This window comes from Platalea leucorodia, assembly GCF_965183815.1.
Source record: "Platalea leucorodia genome assembly, chromosome: 7".
In the NCBI taxonomy this organism is placed as follows: Eukaryota; Metazoa; Chordata; class Aves; order Pelecaniformes; family Threskiornithidae; genus Platalea; species Platalea leucorodia.
Genome location: NC_138829.1, coordinates 60,004,887 through 60,018,843, shown reverse-complemented (window position 1 = coordinate 60,018,843; position 13,957 = coordinate 60,004,887). Strand labels below are relative to the sequence as shown.

Here is a 13,957-nt window from a genome sequence, read left to right as displayed (position 1 = left end):
GAAGGGGCTGCTAATCAGATCTGAGCATAATGAATTGATTTAATTAACAGGGGAATCTGAGGGTCCCTGGGAAATGTGTGCATTTATTCAGCAGCAGGAGAGAGTGCAAAGCACATAAATTGAGAGAGAGAGCGAGCGAGCGAGAGAGGCAGGCGGCAAGTGCTTTTGCTTTCAGTGATAGGTTCACATCTTTCCTCCCTCCCACCCCCCTTCCTTTGAATATAATTTTAGATTTAGAGTGAAATCAAGAGAAAAGCACTTTAGAAGCCTGGAAAGCTCTTGCAGTAGCAACAGCAAAGGGGGGAGAGGTTGTGAGCTATCGCACGCGATTACATTAAGACAATTTTTGACAGCGCAGGTTGGGAAAGGACGGAGCCGGGGAACCAGCCCCCGATATTGTTCCTCCCTTACCTTTTTTTCTCTCCCCCCCACCTTCTTCTTTTTTAATATCTAAACTGGCAGTCGAGCTGCAGCGGCGGGGCCGGGGGCGAGGAGGCTGGTGCATCAGCCTGGCTCCAGCTCTCCGGCGCCCAGCGCCACCGTAGCCCGCCGCAGCCCCGCTCCAAACTCGCGTCCCGGGGCAGCGCCGGGGCGGCCGCGCCGCTGCCCCCCGCCTCGGCAGCGCCCCGCTCCCCGGCCCGGCCCGGCCCGGCGCGGCGCGGCGCCTCGCCTCCCCCGGAGCCGCGCGGCGGCGGCTGGAGGGGGAGCGCCCCAAGGAGCCGGAGCGGCGGCGGCGGCCGCCCTCGGCGCCCGGGACAATGGTGCTGGACAAGGAGGACGGTAGGTGGGAGCGGGGGCGCGGGGCCCCGCCGCCGCCAACTCCGCCCGGGCGCCCCGGCCGCGGGAGGCGGCGGGCGGGGAGGGCGGGAGGGCGGGAGCGAGGGACGGAGGGAGCTGCCCCGCGCCGGGCCGCCGCTCGCCGCGCCGCGGCAGGGCGCTGCTGCCCGGCCTGTCCCGCATCGCCCCGCCGGTGCCGCGGGCAGCGGAGCCCCCCCGCTCGCCGCCTCGCAAAGGGGTCCGGGGGCCCGGAGAGCGCGCCCGGGACGGTGCCCCCCCACCACCCCCGGGGCCGCTCCCCCTGAGGGCTGCCGCCGCCCCGCCGCGGTGCCGAGGCCGGGGGTGCGGGGTCTCTCCGCCCGGGCGTGCCGAGCCGGCGGCCCGCGCCCGGCCCCCGCCGTGCGGCGCCGTGCGGCGGTGACCGCGCTGGGGACGGCGGCGGCGGCGCGCCCCGGCCCCGGTGAGGGCTGCGGGCAGCGGGGAAGTGCCTGACGCCTGCAGCCCTGTCACCGGGCCCGCCATCGGCCCCGGTGGCCTTGGCGTGTGTCGCCACCCGGCCAACTTGGGCGGCATCCGAGGCTGTGGCGTGCCAAAAAGCCACCCGGCTCTCCCATTGCAGTCGGTGCTGCCTTACATGATTGCATAAATTGCCATAAAATGTCTCTCTGTCGGGCTGGCGGGGGGCTTTAACTCGGAAAAGTGGATACCAGGCTAAAGAGGCAAGTGGAAGATGCTTTCCTTTGCTGTTTTTTTTCCTGTTTCTCTACCTCTTTTCCCTCCCCCCCTCCCTTTTTCTTTTGATCTGGAGTTTCTGCTTCAGAAAGGTAAGAGTCCGCCTGCCACGACACCGCAGAGTCAGATGGGGCACGAAGAGAAATCACGGGCTCGCTTGTGCGATCTGGCTGTGTGGGAGGGGGCCGAAGCGCTGACAACTAGAAGGTTAAATGCTCACTGCCCCAGAGAGGTGCGTGGGGAGGGAGCTTGCTGCAAACTCGTCACATGCCTCTGGGCCGAGAATCCCTCTCCCAGCGTCTTTTCTTCCTCCGGTTTCTTCAAGCCCTCTGAAGTAAACTGATGTAGTGTTATTAATGGGGTCTATAATGCTCCAGTTGAAAGCGTGTGTGTTGGAGAAGAGGGAATGAACTTACCTAACTGGTCATCGAGAGATAACAGTAGAAGGACTTTCCCCATCCCTCACCCCCTGTGCGCAAAGGTAAAAGGGTTAAGTAATGGCAGAGGAATTACGCAAGGTTAATTTCTTCTTGGTGTACCTACGTGGAACGAGGTTTGTGTTTCTCTCTGACCTCACTGTCAGGGGTGACGTGCATTGCGAGGGTTCCCTGAATTTTGCTCGACTGTTGGAGCAAAAGGGAGAAAAGGCTTTTAACAGCTCCATTAATACTCTTTAATAATAACAATAACTGGGTGATGTCTTAATCCCAGTGACTCTCTGTCAGAGGGTGCCTGCCAACCTGTATCCATTTCAATCTGATTGACGGGCTAACAGCGGGATGCTGCCTCCGTCGCGGAAGCGAGAGGCACAGGTGAGCTGGGAGGAAAAACTGAGATCTGAAGAAGGTTTCCTAATAGGGGTATTTGGGTTCTTTCAAGTGTCGCAGACGTACTCATTAAACACAAGGAGCTCTGGCCAGCGTGATGGTGGTGTAAGGAAATGAAACTAGAACCATTGATTATCCAGACAGTTCTCAACAGCCTCCTTCCAGGAGATCTCATGAGCGGCTGTATAAAAGGGAATAACAGTGCCGATGGTAGAGGTAAAGAGGAAATTAGTGCGGGGTGCCCTTAAAAAGGAGCAAAGTAGGAAACAAACCCCTGATGAGAGGGATGTGGAGATCAGAGGAACAAACTGCAGTAACGCCTGGGAATCTCCTGTGCTGTTGATGGAGTAGTTATGCTCAAGGAGAAATTACACTCGCTTTTAAAAGTGCACTGGAAAAATTGGGGACAGGAGGTGAGATTGAGAGAAGAAACCCTTTTTATGAAGAGGTTATTTTACCTTTGTACATTTCTTTCTGCCTGATTCAAATGGGCTCCACTTGCCCGCTCATCTGTGAATGTTAAAAGGGGATGCTGGACCTGCATAGGTTACAAATGGACTAAAATGGAAGCTTTTGCTAACTAAACCAATTCCTTTTGAAATCAAGCTTGAATGAGCTTGTTAATAAAAATGGGTCTGTTTTACTCCCGTAAATGGTGCTTTTTTTTTTTTTTTTTTTTTTTTTGCAGAAGCCGGTCTGATTTCTACCATCTAAAAATCTTGGAGTTCTGGCTAGTATCCAGTTCTCCCCTTGATTTTAAGAGGCTTTGCCATGCAGGGTTTTTTTGAGGGGTTTTCTTCTTTTGAGGTCTCTGCCAGCAGTGGGGTTATTCATAGTTATTACTGTGTGGAGAAGGCAGGATTTCAGGAACGTTTCCCCCTCTAGTAGTCCCGGTGCATCGCAAGGAGGATGCTTGCTGCCTAGTAGGTAGAGGTTGCAATGCGCTCCTTGCTTTTGCATCGCTGAAGGCTACTTGGCAAGCTGGGGCACAGCCATGGCCTCAGAGGCAGCCGCCCGCTCTTCCAGCCCCCGGGTCGGGGCTGTAACGGTGCCTTAGCGGGGTGTGCTAGCCCTAGTGTGACACCAGTATCGCCCGTGAAGTCTAATAGCCGCTATACGGCTTTGCGAGTGAAAAGCTTCCTTGGCAAACACACTCCGTGGTGCTGAGAGAAGTACTAGAGATGTAATAATGCTTTTCTGTGGTCTTTACAGGTATCATTGAGGATGAAGGGGCAGACTGAAAAAATAACAACAGTAATAATGTTTTTGACTTGATGTGTTGTGGCATCACGTCAAGTTATGTCAGGGAGGTAACATCATTTTGTGTGTTTGAAGCGACATAATATAACTTGACTGATGCAACATGACTTGATATTAGAAAATACGGTTTTACAGTGGAACTTTGGCAAGTATCTTCCCGAAACAAATGTTAGGAAGTGAGAGAAGAGAGACGGGGGGGAAGAGAAAGGTTAAGAGTGAAAAACTTCAAGGCTTGCATTTTAGTCAGCTCCACTGCATATATCACTGCTGAATTTGCTGTGGGCAAGCCAACCTACGCACCGTGCAGCGCATTTATAAATTTCAAGATAATGAGAGTTAAGATATTTCTCAAATACATAAATGTTTTGATTGCAAAGACCAGATTTCTGCTTGAAAAGTAAACTGACATCAGGTATCATGATTAATTCCAACAGATTGTGTTAATTGTAGTTGACTTTAATTGCTGTACAAATGTGTTGGGGGTTAGAAAACTTTTTTTATTGTTGATGTGTGAAATGAGTAAGCAGATAAAGCGTTTATAAATATCCATTTGCAAAGGGAGTAATCCAGCCTCTGTGACATGCTGAAGCAGTAAAGGAATAAAACGTACATCGATCCGGTACTGCGTATTTTTTACAAGTGCGTTACATCTGCTAGTTTGCTCGGCCACAGAAGTCAGCTGTGATAGACAATGGCTAACTTCATTTTTATCAAAAATCTGCCTTTCTTGTAATTACTAGATAGTGGAAGCTTAAATATACCATATCTTTGGGGGTAAGTTTGTCCTTTTTGAAGGTGATAGGGTTGAAAAGTATGCCATCAGACAGATGGAGCATTCTTGGAGTTCACCATTTTCTAATGGAGGCCAATAGTATGTTAGAAGTATTAAAATACCTCAGATTTAGAAAGCCTGTGTTTTTGTTACTTTTTGCACTGATGCTTTTAACTATTAGACTTTAATCTTTGGGATAAAGTCCTCCTCCTTTTTAGCTTGTGATACTTCTTAAAATAAAATGATTATTTATGGTGGTTGCACTCTTACGCTAGAATACATATTCAACACTTGCAAACTAGTATCACTAGGAAACAGGAGTTGTTCGAAGTACTAGATGAAAACGGTTCAATGTAAAATGATACATTTAACATCAAATATGCTCAAGGACTGTTAGGATTAAGTATTCTGAATGAAGGGGGAAGGAAAAGCCACTTCAGCTGGGGATAAGGAATCTAATTAAAAATCGGTATTAAGGATATATAACTTGAGCCTGCTATCATGCTTTTTAGAGTACCGTTGTATCGGTTGTAAAGGGGAGGAAGAAGTATCATTAAAGCAGGAATGGAATGTTTTCTCGGATTAAAAGACAGAGATGAGTGAAATGGTGCTGTTGATCTTGGTAGCGAAGCGTCTGATCCCGCAATCCTTGCGAGCGCCATCGGAGACAACAGATGACTTGTCTGAATAAGGATTGTGAGTTGCGAGGGGAAGGATAAAAGACATGGGCCCCAAACTTGTCACTTTATATTTGGGCATTGATGGCATCTCTGAAGAGTGGAGCAAAGCTGTAAGGGTTTTTACCGCATTTGATTTGTTAAATTCATATTAATATCGACCTAGTGAAAATGGAGCTATATTCTCCAGAGTATTCCCTGAAACTAATACGTACATGTGGAAACAAACCCAAAATGTTTGTACACAAAATTAGTATCAAGTTTTAGGTCACAACAGATGTGTGAAATCTAGCTGCGAGTAGCAGGGCTGGCGTAACGCAGCCTGGGTCGCCAGCATCCTCTGCGGAGAGTTTCGAGTCTGACCTGCCAGAAGCTACTGGCTGGTTTCAAACAAAATCCCCGCTCGTAGGGGAGCAAATCTGGAATAACACCCCTGCTTTGGAGCAAGGCATTTCTAAACAGGCAGAGAGCAGCGCTGGGTGCAGCTGCAGCCCGCGAAGCTCCGTCGCCGGGCTTTTCCCCGCCGCCCCGAGGCTGGGTCCCCGGGCGGGGGAAGCCGGGCCGGCAGCACCGGGGCGGCGGAGGGGCCGGGGCCGGGCTGCAGGTGGTGCTGCTGAGCCGGGAAGGCTGCGGCTCGCCTGGCAGCCCTGGCGGCAGAACGAGCCGGGTCCCTGGGAAATATGTGCATTTATTCGATTGCAAGTGTGCAAAGCTCACAAACTGAGAGACAGAGGCAGCAGTAGTCAGGCTTAGGTATTCTGTCCTCTCTGAATATAACTCTAGATTTAGATTCAGCTTAAATCCAAAGGGAAAACACTTTATAAGGTTGAAAGCTGCGTAGTTGCAACAGCCAGGGTTATGAGCTATCAAATGCAATTACATTAAAATAGATTATACTGCGTAAATTGAGCCATTTAGAAGGTGAGAACCAAAGAAACAGCTCTGATCCCCCTTCTTTCTAAATTGCAGTTTTAGTTCCTTGCGATTCTGAGGCACAAAAGTAGGTGAGACTGCTTTTGTATCTGCAAAGTGCTTTATTTCTGAGTGTAATTCTAACTGAGTGCAATCTAGGTTAAAAGCTGGACAACTGGGTAATTAGAGCTCACTTGCTGCTAAAGGACGATCAGCTGTACCGTAGCTCATTTGTGTTCCCAGAGACTTGTTCTCTTCTCCCCTGAGCGGAGGCTGCTGGAGAAGAAGCATCTGTCCCCGGACTTTTCTTGATTGCGGAGATGATGGTGCTGGACAAGGAGGACGGTAGGTGGGCTGAGATTGTGTAAGCCTGTGCTTGGTATCTTCTGTGTGCTGCTAACATAGAAATAAATAGTTTTGAAACAGATGCGCGCTGTGCATATCAGAGTGCTCTGCTTTCAGCTTCTGATATTTTCCTCCTGTGTTGGTAAAAGGATGCTTGCTCTTTATTTTTTTTTTTTTTCTTCTCTTTGGCATGATCGAACCGGTCGAGAAGGGTTTACCCCAGGCTCTGTTTGCTGAAGGACATAGCAGAGAGAGCTTGATTTTGGTTTTTTAATAACTATTTAGATTTTTCTTTCTACAAGTTACTCCAATATATCCATTTTAGCCTGTTTATTTTAACAGCTTTTATTGTAAATCTAATTTTGAGATTTTCTTTCCTTTCCATTGCATGTCATTTGGGTCTCTTTAATGTGCGCCTTTAGTATCTATTTCTCGCAGCTTTTCTTCATAGCTATAAACATAATGACAATAAGCTAATAAGCTGCTCTGGCAAAAAAGCATTGGCTTATTCTAAGAATTTACTCCTTTCTCTAAATGGCAGAAGTGGAGGTTCATTTGGGAGATAATTTAATGAATGAAGCTGAAGGAGAGCTTGACTTATTTTAGGACTTCACATATACTTTTTTTTTTTTTAAAGCTGACTAGTCCTTATCAAGGATGACTAAGGGGTATGAATTGATGTCAAGAATAATAAGCAGCCTTAGTAGTTTGAATGACCTGATGCCTTCTTTTGCACGTTGCCTACCAGGACGTGCAACTTAACTGCTCTGTCACCAGTAGTTTCTAGGACGAATGTGGTAAGTCTAATCACAACTTTTTAATGAGGTTTTTCTAAGGCGTCTTTGTGGTTTAGGTCTTCCCTCATAGCTTGTACACTGAAGCAAAGATTAAAACTGAGGCAGAGCAGAATGCTTCTGCAGCCATCCAGATGGACTTCCGTCGATGGCGCTGCCTCTTGCCAAAGACCTCCACCGTGGTGGCACTTTGTGTATGGAAAGTGGGAACTACATCTTAACTTTTAACGCACATTTGTAGCTATTATCTCATTGTTTCATTTCACCTTTATAAATGGATGAAGTGTGCCGTGTAATGGGTGTGTTGGTGGATTCTCTGATCTTTTAAAATTTTTTTCAGAAATCTCTTTAAGTGTTAAAAAAACCAGATAGACATAGGCAGTTGTCATTTGGAAGTTGAAGAAATTACTGAATATTTGCAAGACTGTAGACAGGAAACAGCTTTTCACAGGGAGCCAAAGAGCTTGGAGAAATTGGAAGTTGAGCATTTTGGCAGTAGCATTGATTTTACTTGAATGTATGTATTGCTTTTTAAAATATTTATGAGAAAAATAACTTGTAATTCAAAGTCACTTGCTTTCCTGTGTCAGATTGGTGCTAATCATGTATTGTGACTAGTACTGAAAGCTGCCCAATGCTAATAAGTTGGAGCAATATGATTTTTGTTCCCCGACCCACATCTGTCTTCTGGTATTTTAAAACTGAATTAATACTGTACTGAAGAATAGTTAGGAAAGAAGGCTTGACTATTAAAAATAAGGCACTTTTAACCAAAGGTATTTTACTGAAGTTTCTCTTCTCTCTCTCTCTCTCTCTCTCTCTCTGCTCCTTGCCTCCCCAAAAAGGGTGTGGGGGGAATACTACCCAGTATTTTACATCTAGCATTTTGAGGTCTTTATCTCATTATAAGTTTGATTTCTAAAATTATCAATCTGGTGTATTCATGTGCGTAGAATTTGAGTCTAGTTTCTGGGATGCGATGTGAGGTTTTGTTTCATTCTGATGTGAAGCACTTGGGACAGTGAAAAAATGTGAATGGACTTTTCACACAGATTTTACACCTTTAAAATATGAGACCAAGCAGAAATGTGTCATTATCAGTGCCCTCTTGTATTCAGATTCGATCAAATTTTGACTAAGAGTTGACCAATGTGGGGTCAGTGCCTGTGTATAAGTCATCTTGCCCTTCTGATTTTATTCTGTGCTAATTAAGTTGACATCTTAAAACTGTGAAATAATCTTACTTGGGGGGAAAAAAAAAATAAATCCCAGGCTTTATTTCTGTTGAGATCTCATAAGTTTCTTTGTTAACACAGCAGAACTTTAAAAAAAAAGAGTAGATGTGAAGCATCTGTTATACATCTTCTAGATCAGCTTTGCAGTTGACTGGACTGTGGATAAAAGACACGCTAAGTGGTTGAGTATTGCTTATGCTGGGAAAACAAATGAAGCTAACAGGGTTTCAAAGGCTTTGAAGCAGTGTCGCTCTCAGAGGTGTTCAGTTGTTTTCTTTGGCAATATAAGTTGAAGCAAGCTAGTTTACTTTATTAGAGGCATAAGGCTACTCTTGTAACCTTCCTCTGACTAAGATGAATTTGGCTGACTGACCTTATTTCTTTTTGGACCACACGTGTTGTGCTGGGTTTGGGGTTTTTTGTTTTTTCCCCCCTTTAGGACTCATCTCTTTTAAAGGACAGCAGCATTTTCCATATTTTGTTAAATCTTCCTTTTCAATTTGTGTTTCCCTATAGAACTATGTACTGCTATGATGGAGCAATGCAAATCAACTAGAATAGCCCAAATTAATTCTTCACATTGGCGGCAGTATGATTGCCTGCATGGAATCAATAATGCATCATGGAGGGATCAAATTTTGGAGTATAATGTGTGAATAATGCTTGACACAAAACAAAAATTCAGTCATCATAATAGCAATTAGGAAAAAGCTGCAGCTTATCCCAGCTGTAATCTCTGCTAACAATGAAGCACAGCCTGGTAATCAGCATGTATGGTATGAAATGCACTAATAGAAATCACGGCTCTTTGTTATGTGTGTGGGGGGTGAAAGTTTCCTTTTAGCTAACTTGTACTGTGTTAACTAGACATAGTATCCTTCAACCAAATTATTGAGTGTGTGTGCACTTGTAAAAACACTGATCAGCTGTGTGTTTGTCCCAATGTTTGCATAGACAGTAGCACCCCAAATCATGGATCCTTTGTGTTTTCAAGCAGAACTCTGACTAAATAGATCGCAAGAGTAGGCCAAGTAAATAATATATTGGAGGACTCTGTTAAACATGTACCTGTATACAAACCTTGGTGTGTTTTCTTTTTTTTTTTTTAAATCCCTAGTTTCTTTAAAAATGAAAAGAAAAATACGGATACTCAGTGGTTGTGTGCATTGGGGTTGAAGAATGGGTCTTAGGTTGATGAGAGGTATTTAGGGCAACGAATATTAGGTAATTTGAAACTGGATTAGTAGCAGCAGTTGGGTTCCCTGTTGTGTAAGAGCCCATCTTACCCTGCACAGAAGGAAAGAAAAGCAGCATTTGGAATTAGAAAAGCAGTGAAATTGGTTGTATAATGGCAGTTACAGGAATGGTGCCACAGCGCCCTAGCCAGGACAGCAGAGCTGTGGGCTGACTTCACAAATGAGTATGCCAGCTGCCATACGGGGGTACCTATAGATAGGTAGATGGATATGGATAGGTATCTACCTCCAGCAAGATAGGTCCTGACAGTCTGCTTCTGTTGACAAAAATCATTATACGTGCAAAAATAAGGCACGTCCAGGTTGTACACAAGCCTAATATGCAATAGTGCCATATAGGAAGAACAGCTGTTCTACGTGCTGGTGGTATCTTTTTAACGTACCTTTCTCAGATATACCTATTGAAGAATCATGCAAAGAGAGAGGAGGGGAAATGGCAGGGTGGCTTTCTCCTTGCATGACATGGAATTAAATTTTTCTGTTGCTTAATATTCCTGAAGCTCCCTCTTTTTTTTTTTTTCCTTCTCTTTCCTCCTACACCCCTCTACCTTGGACCTTCTCTGTGGTCCATCATTGTCTAACTTCCCATTTATAAAGAAACACTACACATCTTCCCAGACATCAGCTTATTCAAAGAATGTTTGATTCAGGTCACCAAAGACCTTGTATTTGCCTATTTAGCTGGGTTACCTGTTAGTTTTTTGATCTTGACACACGTGGTCTCAGTGTAATTTCAGAAGTTTGGTCTGGCTTTAGTTCATGACACTGTGTCCTTTTGTCATTCAAGTTTTACAGCAGTGGATTAATATATTTATGAAGAGGAGGCAGAAGGTTGTAAAAGCAGGAATCTGAATAAGGCCAGAGCACACTTGGCAGCAGAATAAACCATGAGACTTGGTTTGGCCAGAACGGAGGAAAAAAAAAAAAAATTGGAATGTTTCTCCAAAGCTGACCAAGTGTGGAGCTAGAGGTAGTCTTCCTAGAGGTGCCCCCCGTTCCTGGAAATGGCAAATACTTGGCAGTGTTAGGTTTATGGTTGGACTCGATGATCTTAAAGGTCTTTTCCAACCTAAATGATTCTATGAGAGTACCGTGAGACAGTAAAGTAATTGCCTAAACCTTTTCAAGAAATGGAAGGTACTGCGGTTGGAGCACTGATAACCTAGATCTCTGTTTAATGCAAACTCATCCTATGGGAAGAAGAGGGATGAAAGGAGTTAGCGGGCCTAATATGAGCAAACTACTTTGTAGAGGTGTATTCCTGCCAAGCAATCAAATAGTTCTTAGTGTTTGCTCAGACTAGATAGCTGAAGGATCTGGGTGTCACCATTCTCCGTTCCCAGATGCTGGTGAGATGTGATAGTTGTCTGGTTGACATAACAAACATTAAAACAATGTAGGAATGTTTTTCAGCTTGGGTAATAGGGCAAAAGAAGAAGCTGATTCTTGGAAATTAGTTTGCTCTAATTTTGGTTTAATATGGTTGAAAGGATGCTTGATACCCTGGCAGCGTAAGGGGATTTGTCTTCTTTGGAGTTAGTGTTAAATTTTACTGTCTTTAATAGATACAATGTGAATGTGTCAGCCTGTTTGTCATAGCCATACCGAAAATGCTCTCTTATGGTAGAATCTTTGGAAAAATTCCTTTTAAGAGCAGTGCATTATTAATAAAGTAATCCATTAGGTCTGGTGATAAGGGGTCACAGCAGAGTCTGAAATACGTTTCTTAAATGGTTAAGAAATTTATCATGGTTGGAGGATTAATTGATTTCATTTGGAGGCTTTCTTAAGGTTTTCAGGCTTTGTGTGTAGAGATGGTTTTACTCTCTTTGCAAATGTGCTTGCTGCTCAAAGTTTTGCTTCACTATCATTAGCATGAACTATTACATTTCTGCTAAAGGCAAACTGTTCTTTTAGCATTATCACTGATTGCATCTGTGAGGAGTCCTACTTAGGTAAAGAATATGAAAGTTTATGGCAAATAAGGTATTTTACTTGAAATCAATTCAAATTCAGAATAATGGTATCAAGCATTAAGTGTTGCGGTGTAAGAATAAAAAAGGCGCTGCAGATGCTGCTAAATGCTGAACTATAAAACTCTAATGGGTCTATATCTTTTTAAAATTGGGCAGAACTGTCGTCATTTAGAATACATAGACATACATTGTTTTAAACCGTATAGAAATCACTGCCCCCAACTTCAATAATGTGCGTAACTGTTGCCAGGGAATGATTTATTCAGTGAATGTAGCTCCTATTCACTGAAGACTTGGGGGTGGAGGGAAGGGCGATTTAAAATGAAAGTTGTTCACTATTAGATTAACATAATTAAACCTATGGATGGTCTGAGAACAATTCACTGCAGCTACTGTTTTTTACTTCTCTGTGTGTGTGTGTGTGTGTGTGTGTGTGTGTGTGTTTCTCTGTCCTCCAACAGGATGACTCCCAAGCCCAAGTTTTCAAGCACGATGTTGGGTGCTATCTGTGCAAACAGATGCTCAACTTTCCTTTCCAGTGAATGTTCTTGCAAACTAGTTTCTTCATACATTGCACATCAAAGCAGATAATGGATGCCGTTGTCCAAATTTAAAGGGATTTTTAATTTCATTGAACACTTCTGAATTCTTTATGCCAGTGTTTAGAGTTCCTTGCATGCTAATCAAACTCTGAAAGGGTGATTTGGGCAGTGAAAGTAATATTTGCCTTCTTTTTAAACTATTGATTTCAACAGTTCTAGTTTTTCTTAAAGAAAAAGTGGATGATTGTTGCATATTCATGACTGAACTGCAGAGAACTTGGACCAGAATTAAACAATTAACCCTCTCACCAATGTAAACATCCATTTGAGTGGAAGCCAGGGATGTTCCTACTCAGTTTATTACGGATCTGAGATATAGAAATGTATTCCGGAGGACTGTGTTTCTAATAAATAAAAAGGCATAATGAGAATGTAACTGGGAAGGAAGACAAAAGCAGCCATGCTTTAAATTGTTAATGATGGTGCCAGTGGCTGCAGTTTTACCACAGCTGTTTAAATTGATCAGCTAGTGAAAATGTTTTGTTTTGGCATTTTCCCTGCATGTGCACCTCTTTCGAAGGGACTTCTGGAAGCTTTTCAAAGGGGAATCATGATCTTTTTTTAAAACCAGGCTTAGAACACCAGAGTTCCCAGTGTTTTGGAATCCAATATTTAAAGATGCAGTTCAGTTTTTCTTTTGTAAAGTTTTTGGCTGATGAGCCATTGCTTCCCCTAAATTTCCATTACCACTCTTCTCCCCCCCGCCCCCCCCCCCCCCCCCCATATTGCAAATTACTCGCTACCCGTAAGAGATGAGACAACAGCACACTTTCTAGCTGCCGTTTTTTTCCCCTATCTCCTCTATTTTCCCAGCGCTACTGAGCTTGATCAGAAAAGCAGAAAGGTGCTATGTCAATTTGCTATGCATCTTTTGGTCAAGCATCCAGTGTGAAATTGTTCTGTAAAATGTACTTTTTCAGAGAGAACTTGCTACTAATTTGTTTCCTGGTTGGCTCTACCTTGCAGCTGATGTGAGTTAACCAATACCTCTTTAATGCTTGTATCATTTCCTTCTGTTCCAGAGAGATGGGTATACCTTTCAAAAGGATGCAATCCCTTCGAGTCGAGTGGGTAGGGGAAGGTCGTACTTTCTGTATATTGACAAGCGACATGGTAGAGATCTACGGGTGGAGGACCGGCCTGAGCTGGTGAGCCTTGGTGTGTTTTGCAGAACGCTCGTGCCTTGGGTTCCCACCTGAAAGAGCTCATGAGCAGACCTACCTGGGACCTTGTGTGAAGCCTCTTCCTGGCACTCTTGATGGCAGGTGACTCGTGGATAGGCCATGCCTTAGATAATGTTGAGCAACCTGGTTTCTGCCTAATGTACTTGCAGTGGGGGTGGGTATTGAACATTATTCAGAATCCATTATATATTTATCTTTATACTCCTTTGTGGAAAATGATTTCTGTAAGTACCCTGTTATGGTTATGAAAGCCCAAACCAAGCATCAGTCTCAAACCCTTTGACCTGTCTGCACAGAATGGAGATCTGTTTTGAAAAGGACTCCTTTATATCTGTTTTTACTCCGTGCCCTTCCATTCATTTGCCTATACAAAGCAATAAAGGGTAAAACTAAAGTAACATAAATTGGTCTGTCTTCCTGAATCCATGTCTCGCTAATGTACCCAGATTAACTCAACTGTAAATTGTCTCCTTTGGATGTCGTGTCTTGCTAAAAGTTTCCTATATGATTCATGATTTGGATTGCTTTTAACAGCTATTGGCTAAGCAATATGGTAAATGTACAAGGTGATGCAATTGGCATTAGTGAGAGGATGCACAGGAGCATGT

General features: G+C 44.2%; 1 protein-coding gene across 1 annotated transcript in view; it reads left to right on the top strand.

The window, feature by feature from the left end:
* The first annotated feature begins 6,204 nt into the window (after window positions 1-6,204).
* LMO1 (LIM domain only 1) overlaps window positions 6,205-13,957 on the top strand; it is a 56,910-nt gene continuing 49,157 nt past the window's right edge. Inside the window, exon 1 of the mRNA XM_082317101.1 lies at window positions 6,205-6,302. Coding sequence (XP_082173227.1) covers window positions 6,278-6,302 — 25 coding nt within the window. The 5' untranslated portion in view covers window positions 6,205-6,277. The remainder of the gene's footprint in view (window positions 6,303-13,957) is intronic.